The sequence below is a fragment of the Nicotiana attenuata genome, unplaced genomic scaffold, assembly GCF_001879085.1.
Source record: "Nicotiana attenuata strain UT unplaced genomic scaffold, NIATTr2, whole genome shotgun sequence".
NCBI classification, from domain to species: domain Eukaryota; kingdom Viridiplantae; phylum Streptophyta; class Magnoliopsida; order Solanales; family Solanaceae; genus Nicotiana; species Nicotiana attenuata.
Window position 1 is genome coordinate 524,595 of NW_017670543.1, and position 13,796 is coordinate 538,390.

The 13,796-nt window shown below is 39.5% G+C and overlaps 1 protein-coding gene across 1 annotated transcript; it reads right to left on the reverse strand.

Annotated features, from left to right (window-relative positions):
- Nucleotides 1–12,854: 12,854 nt before the first annotated feature.
- Nucleotides 12,855–13,448, reverse strand: LOC109240747 (ATP-dependent DNA helicase PIF1-like). The gene has a single exon (XM_019407421.1). It carries the CDS (start codon nucleotides 13,446–13,448, stop codon nucleotides 12,855–12,857), a length of 594 nt encoding a protein of 197 aa, XP_019262966.1.
- Between the last annotated feature and the right edge of the window lie 348 nt (nucleotides 13,449–13,796).

A 13,796-nucleotide genomic window follows, 5' to 3' on the forward strand; every position in this document is an offset into this window, starting at 1 on the left:
TATCTCCGAAAGGTTATTTTTATTTTATTCCTCCGAATAGAACATGGCCATAGGGGTGAATGCCCTCACAATCTATAGAAAGATCTCATGTACAAATGTATCGGTCGATCTTTTTATCTGTATATAAATATATGATCTAGTATGCCCATTTGTGAAATAAAAAATATTTGGATTGATTGTTAATATTTAGGCACTATTTAAAATATAATTGAGATTATTATTTTTGGTGCAGAAATAAAATTTGAATAACAATTAAAATACGAAAAAGCTCCAGCATAATGTGCTAAAGTTCGGAACTTTTACAGGTGAATCTCCAATAGCCTCTTAGAATTTTTCATGGAGTTCTAAATTGTTAGAGTTTAAAAAGCTGGAGTTTGAACTGTGACTGTTCAAAACTCCATAAAAGTATGTTGGAGTTTGAACTGATCAAGCTACAATATTTATTAATGGAGTTTTGTATTGCCACATTTCAGATAAAAAGATAAAAGGGAGAATTTTTTTTGTTTGCAAAGCCGTTACTTTTATATTTAAGAGTGTTTTTTGAACAAACGATTCAACGATGATTTTCTTATATATTTGCCACTGGTAGATCCGTAAGCAATGGGGCTAGGCAGTGTCTCTCTTAGTCGCTCGTTGACTGGGGGTTTTCCCTTTTGCTATTTGTCTTCAATTTTCCGTGATTAGTTTATGGCTTCTTATCCAATTGATTATAAAGTGGCTAAATTTGAGATCGCTAAAGTTTTATCAGTGATCTAAACAGTGGCTATTCACTCATTTCTTCCCTATTTTTTCTTGCAAGTAATATATTTTTATTTAGCATGTCGCGAGTTCTTTGATTACCTATTGGAATTGTCCTCAGACACCAATTTGTGACGCTGACATGGTAACAAAGTTGAAGTTAAGTTGTTTGTGACATTTACAAATAAATGAAGGATGATTAAGGGATGAAATATATGCAAAGACCATAATGATGTAGAAGTTGATGGGAAGCCCCATGACCGACCGAACCGAGGCTGGGGTTCAGAAAGGAGGAGAAGACGGAAGGCTGTATTCAAAATCTATGTCGGAATTGGCCAGTACAAAGATAATCATTGATGCTGGGAGTTTGGATAAGATAGCGTCCACGGAGATGGTAGATCAGTTGGGGCTAGGGAAGTTAAAGCAGGACGTCTGGTGTGACGTCGTCCTTATGTAAAAGTCAAAATGAATTTTGTATGAATAGTGAATATGTTTATGTCACTGAGTTAGGCCTAAACTTGTAACGACTCAATCGTTCATTTAGAATTCTAGCATTTCATCCTATGATTGAGACCTTGAGTAGGCTTATTTGATATTTAATGACTTGCGCATATGATTAATTTTGGTTCCAAAAGGTTCGAGAGCAATTTAGAACACTTGGTTCTATTTTAGAAGTCTTAAGTTGTAAAAGTTTACCAATGTTTGACTTTTGGGTGAATGATCTCGGAATCGCCTTTTGTGGGTTCCAACAGGTTCGTATGATGATTTTTGAATCGTGCGTATGTTCGAATTTGGTTTTGAATGTTCCTAAAACGTTTTGACTCTATTCGTTGGAAGTTGACAATTTGAAAAATAGGAGAGTTCTTAAATTTGACCAATAGTTGACTTTGATGTTATCAAATTTCGATTGTTGTTCCGGGACTGAAGATAGGTTCGTGTTGTTGAATGGAAGTTGTGTGCAAAATTTGATTATAATCCGAAAGGTCTAAGTATGATCTGAATGCGTTCAGCGAAGTTGGAAGTTTGAAAGTTAACAAAAACATGGTTTGATCTTTGATTCGTGATTTCGAAGTTGTTAATCGTGTTTTGAGCCTTTCAAAAATTTTGTATGAGGTATATGCACTTGTTAGAATAATTAGATGGAGTCTCGGGGCCTCGATGAGTTTCCGGTAGTTTCGGACAATTTTGAAGTGTTTTGCAACTGTTGCCGGTTTGCTGATGCTCAGAAACGCATCGCGATCGTGGTCATCAGCCACATCGGGTAGAAGAAATGGCCCGGGGGGAATTTGTTAACCGCGACACCAGTGATGCTCTGTTATTAGGAAAGAGGATCTAGGCATTAATCACGATCGCGTTAGTGTAACTACGTTTGTGTAGTGGAAAGAGGAGACTTGACCAGTTGGCCAACGCGGTCGCAAGGAACCTGCTATGATCACGTAAGAGGCTTGAACTATCATGCTTCCCGATTGCAAGAGCTATTTCATGATGGCAAAAAAGGGGCCTGACAGTGATATTAAGTGCTGAAGTCAGGAATTTGTCATTTTTATTCTATTTTTGAAGCCCTAGCTCGGAGGAGAGGCGATTTTGAAGAGATTTTCACCCTTAGTCCAAGCGGTAAGTAATCTTAACCTACTTTAAAATTGTCATGATTATTTATTGTCACGACCCAAATCCCGGTCGCGATGGCGCCCAACACACTGCTAGGCAAGCCCGACCATTTACACAACCTTAACCAAATAACCTAGATGGATAAATGAATATTCACAAGTAAAAATAACAATTTAAATGCGGAATCTCTGAAATGATTTCTAACCTCCGAAAACCCCAAAATAAAATACTCAATAGCCCACAGATCTGGTGTCACGAACATGAGCCTCTAATACAAAATATTCACCTAATCACAAGTCTGTCTAGGAAAGAAAATACGAATAAAAGGATAAAGATAGATGGGAGAGATCAAGGCTGCGAACGCCATGCAGCTACCTCGATACTCCCGGATAAACGCTGCTCAGCCAACAAGTCCTCACTCACCCTGTGGTGTACCTGAATCTGCACACAAGGTGCAGGGAGTATTGTGAGTACTTCCAACCCAGAAAGTAATAAATATAAATAATGTCTGAGGATAATAAATCCCAAATAAACACAAGGTAAAGCTATAAATACAGTAAAATAGCGAGGACAATTACAATAATACCACAACAGATAAAGAATAAATGACAATTAAAATATGCAATGCAACACATAGACCGGTACTCTCCAGTACCCCGTTGCGGCCGTGCAGCCCGCTCCATTTATTTAACGTCGACGGCGCTCACTGGGGGTGTGCAGACTCCGGGAGGGGCCCCTTACGGCCCAAGCGCAATAATAAGCCATTTCGTGGCATCAAACAGGCCCTAGGCCTCATATCAATAACAATATCATACCACTGCGGCGTGCAGTCCGATCCCATACTCAGTCCAAAATCACATAAGCCTTTAGGCACAATACTATAAAAATATTCAGCCCAAACTTCATTTAAAAATATTACTTTAGTTTCTACTTTTAGAAAAATGGCTGAGTTTACAAAAACAGTGTTAAATACCAGGACTGAGTTCAATATCTAGAAATATGGTAAGAAACCAGTAAAAATAATCCCTGAAGGATTCAAGTAGTTGGCACGAAGCCCAATTATGACAATTAATCCATTTTTATAAGGATATCACAAAACTACAATCAATTAGGTAGTAATTTTATTAAGCGGGATGGACCAAGTCATGATCCCTGACGGTGCTCTACCCCACGCCCGTTATCCGGCGTGCAAGTCACCTCAACATAGCACCACAATGTGCAAATTCGGGGTTTCAAACCCTCAACAAAGCATTTACATTTATTACTAACCTCAAGCCGGCCAAAGTCCTAGCTTGCTATGCCCTTGCCTTTCGAATTCACCTCTTCGTGCGTCGAATCCGACCAATACCACAACGAATACGTCACAATATGCTAAGGGAATATAACCCAAGCGAAAAGACTCGAAAAACATCGAAAATCACGAAGTTAGCAAAACCCGAGCCCCGGGCCCACTTCTCGAAAAATTATAAATTTCACATCACCGGATTTCTTATCTTGCCACGAGTCCATGCATATAAAGAACACCAAAATCGGAGTCCAAATGACCCCTCAAGTTCCCATTTTTGTTCTCTTAGGTTTCAAGCCCTAAACCACCATTTTTGACCTTAATTCCTTGAGTTTTCAGTGTAATTTCATGTATTTGCATGATAAAATTGTGTTCTAAGTCCAAGAATGCTTACCTGATCGAAGTCCTTGAATTTCCTCTTCAAAATTGCTCAAGAACACCCCAAGTCCGAAGTTAAAATATGTGTTCTGTAAAATTTCGCGAAGGGATTAAAACCCACTTCTGATCAGTTGTTTCCGCACCTGCGGTCATTTTCCGCTTCTACGGCTACCGCATCTGCGGTCTTTTTCCGCTCCTGCGGAAATCTCCTTAAAGTCCAAAATTCCGCATCTGTGGTCCTTTTGTCGCATCTGCGACTCCGCAGATGCGGTTGGCATCTTCGCACCTGCGATTACTGTCGCTTCTGCGGTTCTTGAATCGCTTCTGCGGTACCGCTTCTGCGGTCCCATTTCCGCAGAAGCGAAAATACCAGAAGCAGCAAAATTCTTCAATCTCTTTAAGTTCAAAACTTCCCGTTAGGCATCCGAAATCACCCCGAGGCCCCCGGGACCTCAACCAAAAACACAAACATGATCCAATACCTTATTCAAACTTGCTCCAATCATCAAAACACCTCAAAGAACACTAAAACCATCATTTCTCATCGAATTCAAGCCTAAGTTCTTTCGAAACTTCCGAAACACGCATTCAATCAAAAACCCAACCAAAACACCTCCGAATGACCTGAAATTTTGCACACACATCCCAAGTCACCTAACTAAGCTACTGAAACTCTCGGAATTCCATTCCGACCCCCGGATCAAAATCTCACCTATCAACCAAAATTCGCCAAAATACTAACTTCGCCAATTGAAGCCTAGTTCTACACCGGACCTCCAAAATTACTTCCGATTACACTCCTAAGTCACAAATCCTCCCCCGAAGCTAACCGAATCATCGAAATTCATATCCGAGCCCTCTAACACAAAGGTCAACGTCCGGTTGACTTTTCCCAACTTAAGCCTTCTTAAAAGAGACTAAGTGTCTCATTTCTTATCAAACCCAATCCAAATCAACTCCAACACATCTAATACTGATACTGAAACATAAGGAAATAGAAAATGGGGAAAACGGGGCGGTAACACACGTGACGACGGGTCGGGTCGTCATATCCTCCCCAACTTAAACAAACGCTCGTCCTCGAGCGAGTCAAGAAACATACTTGATGCTTCAAATAGGTGGGGGTATCTGCTCCGCATCTCCCGCTCGGTCTCCCAGGTAGCCTCCTCCACGGGCTGACCTCTCCATTGCACTTTCACCGATGCAACTTCTTTTGATCTCAACTTCCGAACCTGATGATCCAAAATGGCTGCTGGCTCTACCTCATAAGTCAAGTCACCCTCCAGCTGAACTGTACCGAAATCTAAAACATGGGACGGGTCCCCAATATACTTTCGGATCATGGACACATGAAAAACTGGATGCACGCCCGACAAGCTAGGTGGCAAGGCAAGCTCATAAGCCACCTCCCCGATTCTCCTAAGTACCTCGAAAGGTCCAATGAATCGCGGACTTAGCTTCCCTTTCTTCCCAAATCTCATAACACCCTTTGTGGGTGAAACCTTCAGCAAGACCTTCTCACCGATCATAAAAGATACATCTCGAACCTTCCTGTCTGCATAGCTCTTCTGTCTCGACTGTGCTGTACGGAGTCTCTCCTGAATCACCTTCACCTTCTCCAATGCATCCTGAACCAAATCTGTCCCCAACAATCTTGCCTCATCGGGCTCGAACCAACCCACTGGAGATCTACACCGCCTCCCATATAAGGCCTCATACGGTGCCATCTGAATGCTGGACTGATAGCTATTGTTGTAGGCAAACTCTGCAAGCGGTAGAAACCGATCCCATGACCCTCCAAAATCAATAACACAGGCACGTAACATATCCTCCAATATCTGAATGGTACATTCGGACTGCCCGTCCGTCTGAGGGTGAAAAGCTGTGCTCAACTGCACCTGAGTACCCAACTCTCGCTGACCTGCCTGCCAAAACTGAGAGGTGAACTGAGTGCCCCGATCTGATATAATGGAAACTGGGACACCATGCAATCGAACTATCTCCCGAATATAAATCTCTGCCAGCCGCTCTGAAGAATAAGTAGTACAACTGGAATGAAGTGCGCGGACTTGGTCAGCCTGTCTACAATCACCCAAATAGCATCAAATTTCTTCAGAGTTCGTGGGAGTCCGGTAACAAAAATCCATAGTGATCCTCTCCCACTTCCACTCAGGAATGGTCTCTGATGCTCATATTTCACCTGCTGACAATTAAGACACCGAGCTACATACTCCACAATATCTCTCTTCATCCTCCGCCACCAATAGTGCTGTCTAAGATCCTGATACATCTTCGCGGCACCCGGATGAATGGAATACCGCGAGCTATGGGCCTCCTCTAATATCAACTCCCGAAGCCCATCTACCTTGGGCACGCAAATCCGGCCCTGCATCCTCAACACACCATCATCTCCAATGGTCACATCCCTGGCATCATCATGCTGAACCCTGTCCTTAAGGACGAGCAAATGCGGATCATCATACTGGCACTCCCTGATGCGGTCATACAAGGAAGACCGAGAAACCACACAAGCTAACACTCGACTGGGCTCTGAAATATCTAATCTCACAAATCGGTTGGCCAAGGCCTGAACATCAACTGCAAATGGCCTCTCCTCAACTGGAATGTATGCCAAGCTCCCCATACTCACCGACTTCCGGCTCAAAGCATCGGCCACTACATTGGCCTTCCCCGGGTGATACAGAATAGTAATGTCATAATCCTTAAGTAACTCCAACCATCTACGCTGCCTCAAATTAAGATTCTTTTGCTTGAACAAGTGCTGAAGACTGCGATGATCCATGAATACCTCACAGGATACGCCATACAAGTAATGCCTCCAAATCTTCAGTGCATGTACTATAGCTGCTAGCTCCAAATCATGAACGGGGTAGTTCTGCTCATGGGGCTTCAACTGACGAGAAGCATACGCAATAACTCTACCCTCCTGCATCAAAACACAACCAATCCCAACTCTCGAAGCATCGCAATATACTGTATAAGAGCCTGAAGATGATGGCAAAACTAACACTGGGGCTGTGGTCAACGCTGTCTTGAGCTTCTAAAACGTTCNCCATGTGTGCAGATTTAGAAATTGGTATAAGTGGAGACCAGGAGGGTGCCCATTAGCTTTATTAGGAGACTCGAGGTAGTGTTGCATGATCGTTCACATGCCCTTTATAATGACCCAATTAGTCATTTTGAGTCCTAACACATTATTTTCCAATTGGAGACTTTCCTTGGGTGAATTTGGCGGTTTATAACGTATGTGCATGGTCGGAATAGATTTTGTGAGTATTGGAATTGATTTGGAACACTTAGTTCCTATTTGGAAGCGTTAAGTTGCAAGAGTTGACCAAGGTTTGACTTTCGGGTAAACAAACTCGGAATCGAATTTTGAATATTCCAATAAGTTTGATATGATATTCTGGACTTGGGAATATTTTCGGATTTGGTTTTAGAGGTTCCTAAAAGAGTTCGGCACCATTTGCCGAAAGTTAGTAATTCGAAGAACTTAAGAATTCATAAGTTTGACGAAGGTTGACTTTGATGTTATTGTATTCCAATTGGTATTTTGAGACTTTTTATAGGTATATTTAGTATAATTGAACTTGTGTGCAAAGTTTGAAAGTAAACTGAAGTGTCTAAGTGTGTTTTTGGACACTCTTTTGAAAGAATGATGATTTAAGAACTTAATAGAAATTCTATTCGGTTTGAGCCTCGATTCTATATTTTAATGTTACCATTGGTGTTTAGAGCCTTTAGAAAAGTTCATGTAGGGTATTAAGACATGTTAGGAATGATTGGATGGAGTCCCGAGCGTCTCTAGTGAGTTTCGACGTATTTGGAGCAAGTTCGGGAAGAATTGAGTTGCTGAAACATGTCTTTTCTGTAGATGGCCTGACTTCAAAAGATCATTTATCCCAATCTATAAAGGATTTTGGGATGAGTTCGTAGCACTTTGAGTCTCGTTTCTGGTGGTTCAAATCGTTCGTCATTCTGACTTTTGTACATACAGTTATGGCAATTTTACCAGAAGAGGGTCAGTGTAGGCCTTTGGGATTGTGCGTTCATCTGGGCACATTTTTGACAGCTACTTTCGGAATCTATTTAAGGTCGATTTTTATAAATTTTTATTTTATTTCTCAACTTTTGGAGCTCATTTTGAGAGGTTTGAGAAAAGGGTTTCACCTACACATTTAGGGTAAATGACTCTGACCTAAATCTATGGTTTATACATAAATTCATCACTAGATTTAACATCAAAACATGGATTTGAACAAGAGAAATTTTGGATTTTTGAGACCTAGAGCTAGAATCACCCAAATTGAGTTTTGAGTACCCAAATGGACTCCAAATGGAAATCTAAACATATATTTGGATTCGTGGAGTAATGGGTCAACATGAACTACCCCTAGACTCAGATTTTGAATGTGTGGGCCCGAGTTGACTTTAATTAACTTTTTGAGATTTGATTAAAGGTTCAAACTTCATTGTTTGGGGTTTATTCTGTATCTTATATTGACTCATTGAAGTAATATTTGACTATTCTTAAATCTTGGTAGGTTGAAGGTGTTCTGAGGTGGGAGGTAATTCTCTTGTCTATTCTTGTAAGAGGAATTCTCTCCATAGGTAATTTAGTTGCTACTTGTTACTTGATTTAGGTGCCACGTATATACGAGGTGACGAGTGTATATGCGTAGCTACGTTATGAGCATAGCCTAGAGTTAGACTCATGATATGCTTTATTTGGACTATGTGAATTGTTTATCCATGTTTCATTGATTCTATAGCTACATGATGAAACTTAATCATGATTGGAGACTATGCTAGGTTTATGACTTATTGATTTAGATATGACAGACTTCTTTCACCATGGCCTTTGTCATACAATTGCCTTACTTGATTTATAATTTAATGGCTATTAGCTTACTTGGCTCTTGTTGATTTCATGATCATACTTAAGAATATTAACTAAACATATTGATGTTACACCCCATATTTTCGTACGTGAGAGTACGTCGTAAGTCAACTGATGTAAGCTCAGAAATGAAATCGTTTTTGAAAGTGCATAAAGTAAGATAATCATGTTACCTTGGAGGTTACAAATATTTAATATCCTGAATAAAAAGTACCAAGAGGGTTGGAAAGCTTAGACGCCAAACGAATTGAAGAAAATAAGTTTCGTCGAAAGTCGACAAGTTTTGAATGTTATAACATGTACTTTTGGGGTGAGACTAGGGTGCTTAACATGATAAGGAGCTTATGTTATGAGTTATTTTAGTTTTATGATAGTCGTATGTTACGTTTTGAAGTCAAGCGAGTTATGGAACAAACGTTGGCAAAGATCATCACAAGTTACATTCATAATATGCTAAAAATTAGGTCAAATGTAGCTGCGCTTTTCACCCAATATACTTGGAATTAAGGGATTATCTACATATCAAATTGAATATCTACGAGTCTAGTTTCTAATACATTAAACCGTTCATCAATATGACATCGGAGTAGAGAGATATTCACATTTTTACGAGCCCGCGCAAGCAGCTCCCAATGGGACCCACTTAGGCGGTGGTCGACCTACTTCACTTTATAAACGATTTGGAAGCCTTTTTTTTGCTCATTTTCAACCCAACTTCATCTCCAAACTTCTTCTAACCCTCCTAAACAGATACCATAAGGGTTTGAAGTTATTCCTAAGTGATTACACCATATTTCAACGTCAAAAGTTAGTTCTGGTAAAGAACAACACTTCTTTGAGGTTGTATTGTCATTGAGGATAGTTTTGGGCTGTGTTTGGCTGAAATTTCAAGTTGTTGCTACTAGCTAAGATTGAGTTGACTTGTTTGAAGAGTTGCTTTAAAGGTATTAAAAACTCAATGGGGTTAAGGTATGTTAAGACTCTTCCTTATTTCTTTTGGCATGATCTAAAGTGAAATGAATGTAAACGATACGCCATTTCATAATGGATCTACTCCTAGGTATATCCGGCATACGAAACTTCTTAGGAATGGGCTTCGGAGCCGCACTTTGAGGAAAAAGCTTCTGCACGAACTTTTTTGAATCCAAACCTTTTAGGATCGGGTGTGCCCCTGGTATCTGATCAACTCGGGAGTTGTATGTTTCCACTTTTTTGTCATTATCTTCGATTTTCTTCTCTCCTGACTCAATTCTTTTGGTGAGCTCCTCGAGCATTTTCATTATCGCAGGATTAGTCCCTGACTCGTTACCATTCGACCTCCCTAGCACTGGCTCGGGCTTGACCCCACTTGGAGTGCTATGTTGATTTTGCAACTGAGCGATAGCGGCCTGCTGAGCCTGTAGCATCTCGAATATCACCTAGAGACTAACTCCTCCGTCTCCTCTGCCCTGTGTACCTTGACCACCAGATCGTCCTTCCCTACGTACACTCCTTCGAGGTCTGCGCCTAGGTCCGCATTTAGAGCAACGTGTGAACTGATATCGACTGGATTGGCAACTGTGCTCCTCCGAGATTCGGTGGCACCCCGGCTCCTGGAGCAATTACATTGTCATTTTCCCCGTGAAATCCGAGACAATCATCACCATGTACGGGTGCGTTTTGTGAGTTTGACATGTTTTAACCTGAAAGCAAAAATACTTGGCAAGAACAAGTGTGAAATAACGTGTGTTATCAGAATCAGCACTGGAACAATCACTATTATCCTTAGCCCCGCGGTGGGCGCCAAACTGTTTACCCTAAAATTCGAGTAACAATTAAACTTATATTGTGGATTTAAGTATATGTGATTCAATCTAATGACAATTGATAAACAAAGAATTAAATAGATAAATTAGAGAATAAAATAGATCAAACCAGTATGCTAGCCAAATTTCGACCCCGACTTGTGATAGCCTCGAGGTGTGATAATAAGAATAGCAAATGATAAAGCAACTTTTATGAATAATAAGAAAGCAATGAGTGTATATATTCTTCTCAATGAATAATCATGCCTACAAATGAATGGGATCCCTCTTTATATAATAGGGGAGCCCTAAATAAGGTACACTTCTAATTATAGTAGGAAATCATATTTGAAAATTGATTAACCGCCGAGGACGAATCCATTCTGAAATTCGCGCCTTGATCTTCGGTCTGTTACGGGTATCTCGCTCTTTCTGTTACTGAATTATAATGACATCATCTCGAAGTATGACCTCTTCTGACCTCGGTGAATGATGCCAACCTCAATCTTGGAAAGGAACTTCGACCCCGAGCTCGACGTCCTGGCCTTCCGACGTGGTATCACTTTTTCCATCAGAGGACGAAATCGGGTAGCCCCAATTTCCACCGTATGCAAGAATGCTTCCATTTACTCTTTTGTTTGAAATAGTATATGTAATCTGCTTTTGTGTTGTTTATTGCAATGCATAATTTGGATTTGAAAAGGCTTCCTAAGATACAAATAGCAGCTTCCTAGAATTTATAACGATTTATATTACTTTGTGTAACGTAATAGATCTCATATATCATATCTCGGAAGATAAATTTTAAGCTAAAAGTAATTAGAGGTACTTAATGACAAGCTTATCATCATATTTGACCACTACATGTTCACATCTAATGAAGGAACAAACTACAATAATTTATGAATATTTGTTTTATCAGAGTGCGGCCTTGGAGAAAGAACATTTAATGAATGAAATAATTACCATCAAATTGGTCCTGCTTTCCGAATTCTTGCTCTTTAATTTCTCAAGATGTAAGAAGTTTAAGCAAATTTCAAACACAAATATATCCATCCTTCTGGACAAATAAAGTACTATAAAGGCAGAAGTAAGTAATCCCAAGAAGAAATTCCAAAGTTTGGTACCACAATTTTTATCTGAAGAAACTCATATCAGACAGACATGAATGGTAAATGTGGAATATCTACTTTCATAGAGCATCCCAAATATTGATTTCCTCACATAGCTAAGTTGTGATTACCTAAGTTGACGGATCTCTTTCTTTTCTTTCAATTAAAGAATAGTGGCTATTGTAATTATATTTGAACCAGTAGAATAAGAAGTGATGCGGTAGTTAGAAGATTACTCTTTCGTCTCGGACAACAACAATCTGGAATCGCGTCTTTCTATCTTTACTTTTGCCTTGGCCAAGGTTTCTCAATGAGTTGTACCTTTAACGTCCACTCTTTTGTTTGTGGAGTGATCCTATCAATGGTTAATCTGTGCTCCATATATTATATATGCAGACTCTACATTGGGGGAAAAAAGAAGACATCATCAGTATATACCCAAAGATAAAAAATAGGTACACACAGATAATAAAATTTTCCATTTAATAATTATACATATGCAGTGATAATTAGCACACAAAGTTGGCATTATTAGTTTAAAAGATCATTCATGGCTAATTGGCTTGTCCATGTATACCTAATGACTCTGTAGAACCTAACATATTATTTTTTCTCATGTAAAGTTCAATTGCAGTAAACTCTCAAAATATAGAGGTACATCTGTTTAAAAATATCTATGTCATCTTTTAGATTGTGAAATAATTACATATAGCTAGGAACAGTTCTCCACCTGTGTATTAAGTGATGCCATCGATTGTCCAGCTATATATTGCCCTTTAGCTTCAGCAGTATGTACTAAATTTTCATGCAAAAATGCCTCTCCACGACCATCTTAGCCAATGCCACAGCCTCTTATTGATTCATCTTTGTTGGAGCAGTCATGTGCGAAAAGAGCATCAGCTATCGTTTCATCGCTTGAGCGAATACAAGCTGATTGCTACCCACCGGATTGCACATCATCAGTATCCTTCATGAGTTGTTTCATTTTTTTTTTTGTTAGGATACTATCTGTTCTTGTCGCAATATCCTCATAAAGTAGCTTTTTCGATGATTTCTTTGTAAACAATGTTATCCGTGTAGTGATCGTCCTCGCTACCTGGTATAGTGGGTCGAATTAGCACTTTAACACAGTTCGAACTCTTTGCTCTGGACAAAGCCACATAAAGTTGACCGTGCGAAAACACAGGTTCTCGCCAATAAACTCCAACAAAATCTAATGTCTGACCTTGCGCTTTATTTATAGTCATTGCAAAGCACAGTCTTACAGGAAATTGTGTCCTTTTAAATGGAATAGGCATTTTTTCATCTTCGGATGATAATAATGGTATTCTAGGGACAAACACACGTGTATTCTTAAAGTGACCAACTGAAATATTGGCGCTAATGACATGCGATTTAAAATCACAGCAAGTCAAACGTGTTCCATTACATAAACCATCACACAAATTTAAATTTCGTAATAATATAATTGGGCAGTTTTGTTTCAATGTCAATTTGTAAGGAGGCAGACCAGGTGGATTTAAACTGTACATATCCTCAAATTGTGATTGATCATGAGGTTCAATAGTTTCATCAATACCAATAAAAGTTTTTGATTCTTCTGGGAAGCGAGCAACAAGCATGTCATTGATATCATCGACGAAATCATTCTTAGTTGTTAAGATAACAGGGGAACTTGTACAGGATGAGGAGGAAAAAATTGTATGCACGTCTGGATAAGTTATCGCGAATAATTTTATCCAAAGATTCCTTTTCGGTTGTATAAGGAATGATCAAAGAAGTTGGAATTTCAATCTTGTTTGTTGAGTTTACTTTTTCTTCTCCATTTCCTATTCGCAACAAATAATTACAAAATGAAGGATCATATTTCGCTCTCATATTTTCGAATAATCGCAGCCTTTCAAGTTCTTCCAAAATATGAGAATATAGTAAACTTTCGTTAATAAAATCTTTATTTTTTCCGTTCCGAA

Coding starts and splice junctions, on each gene's coding strand:
- LOC109240747 (XM_019407421.1), bottom strand. CDS start 13,448: ATGCTTGTTGCTCGCTTCCCAGAAGAATCAAAAACTTTTATTGGTATT.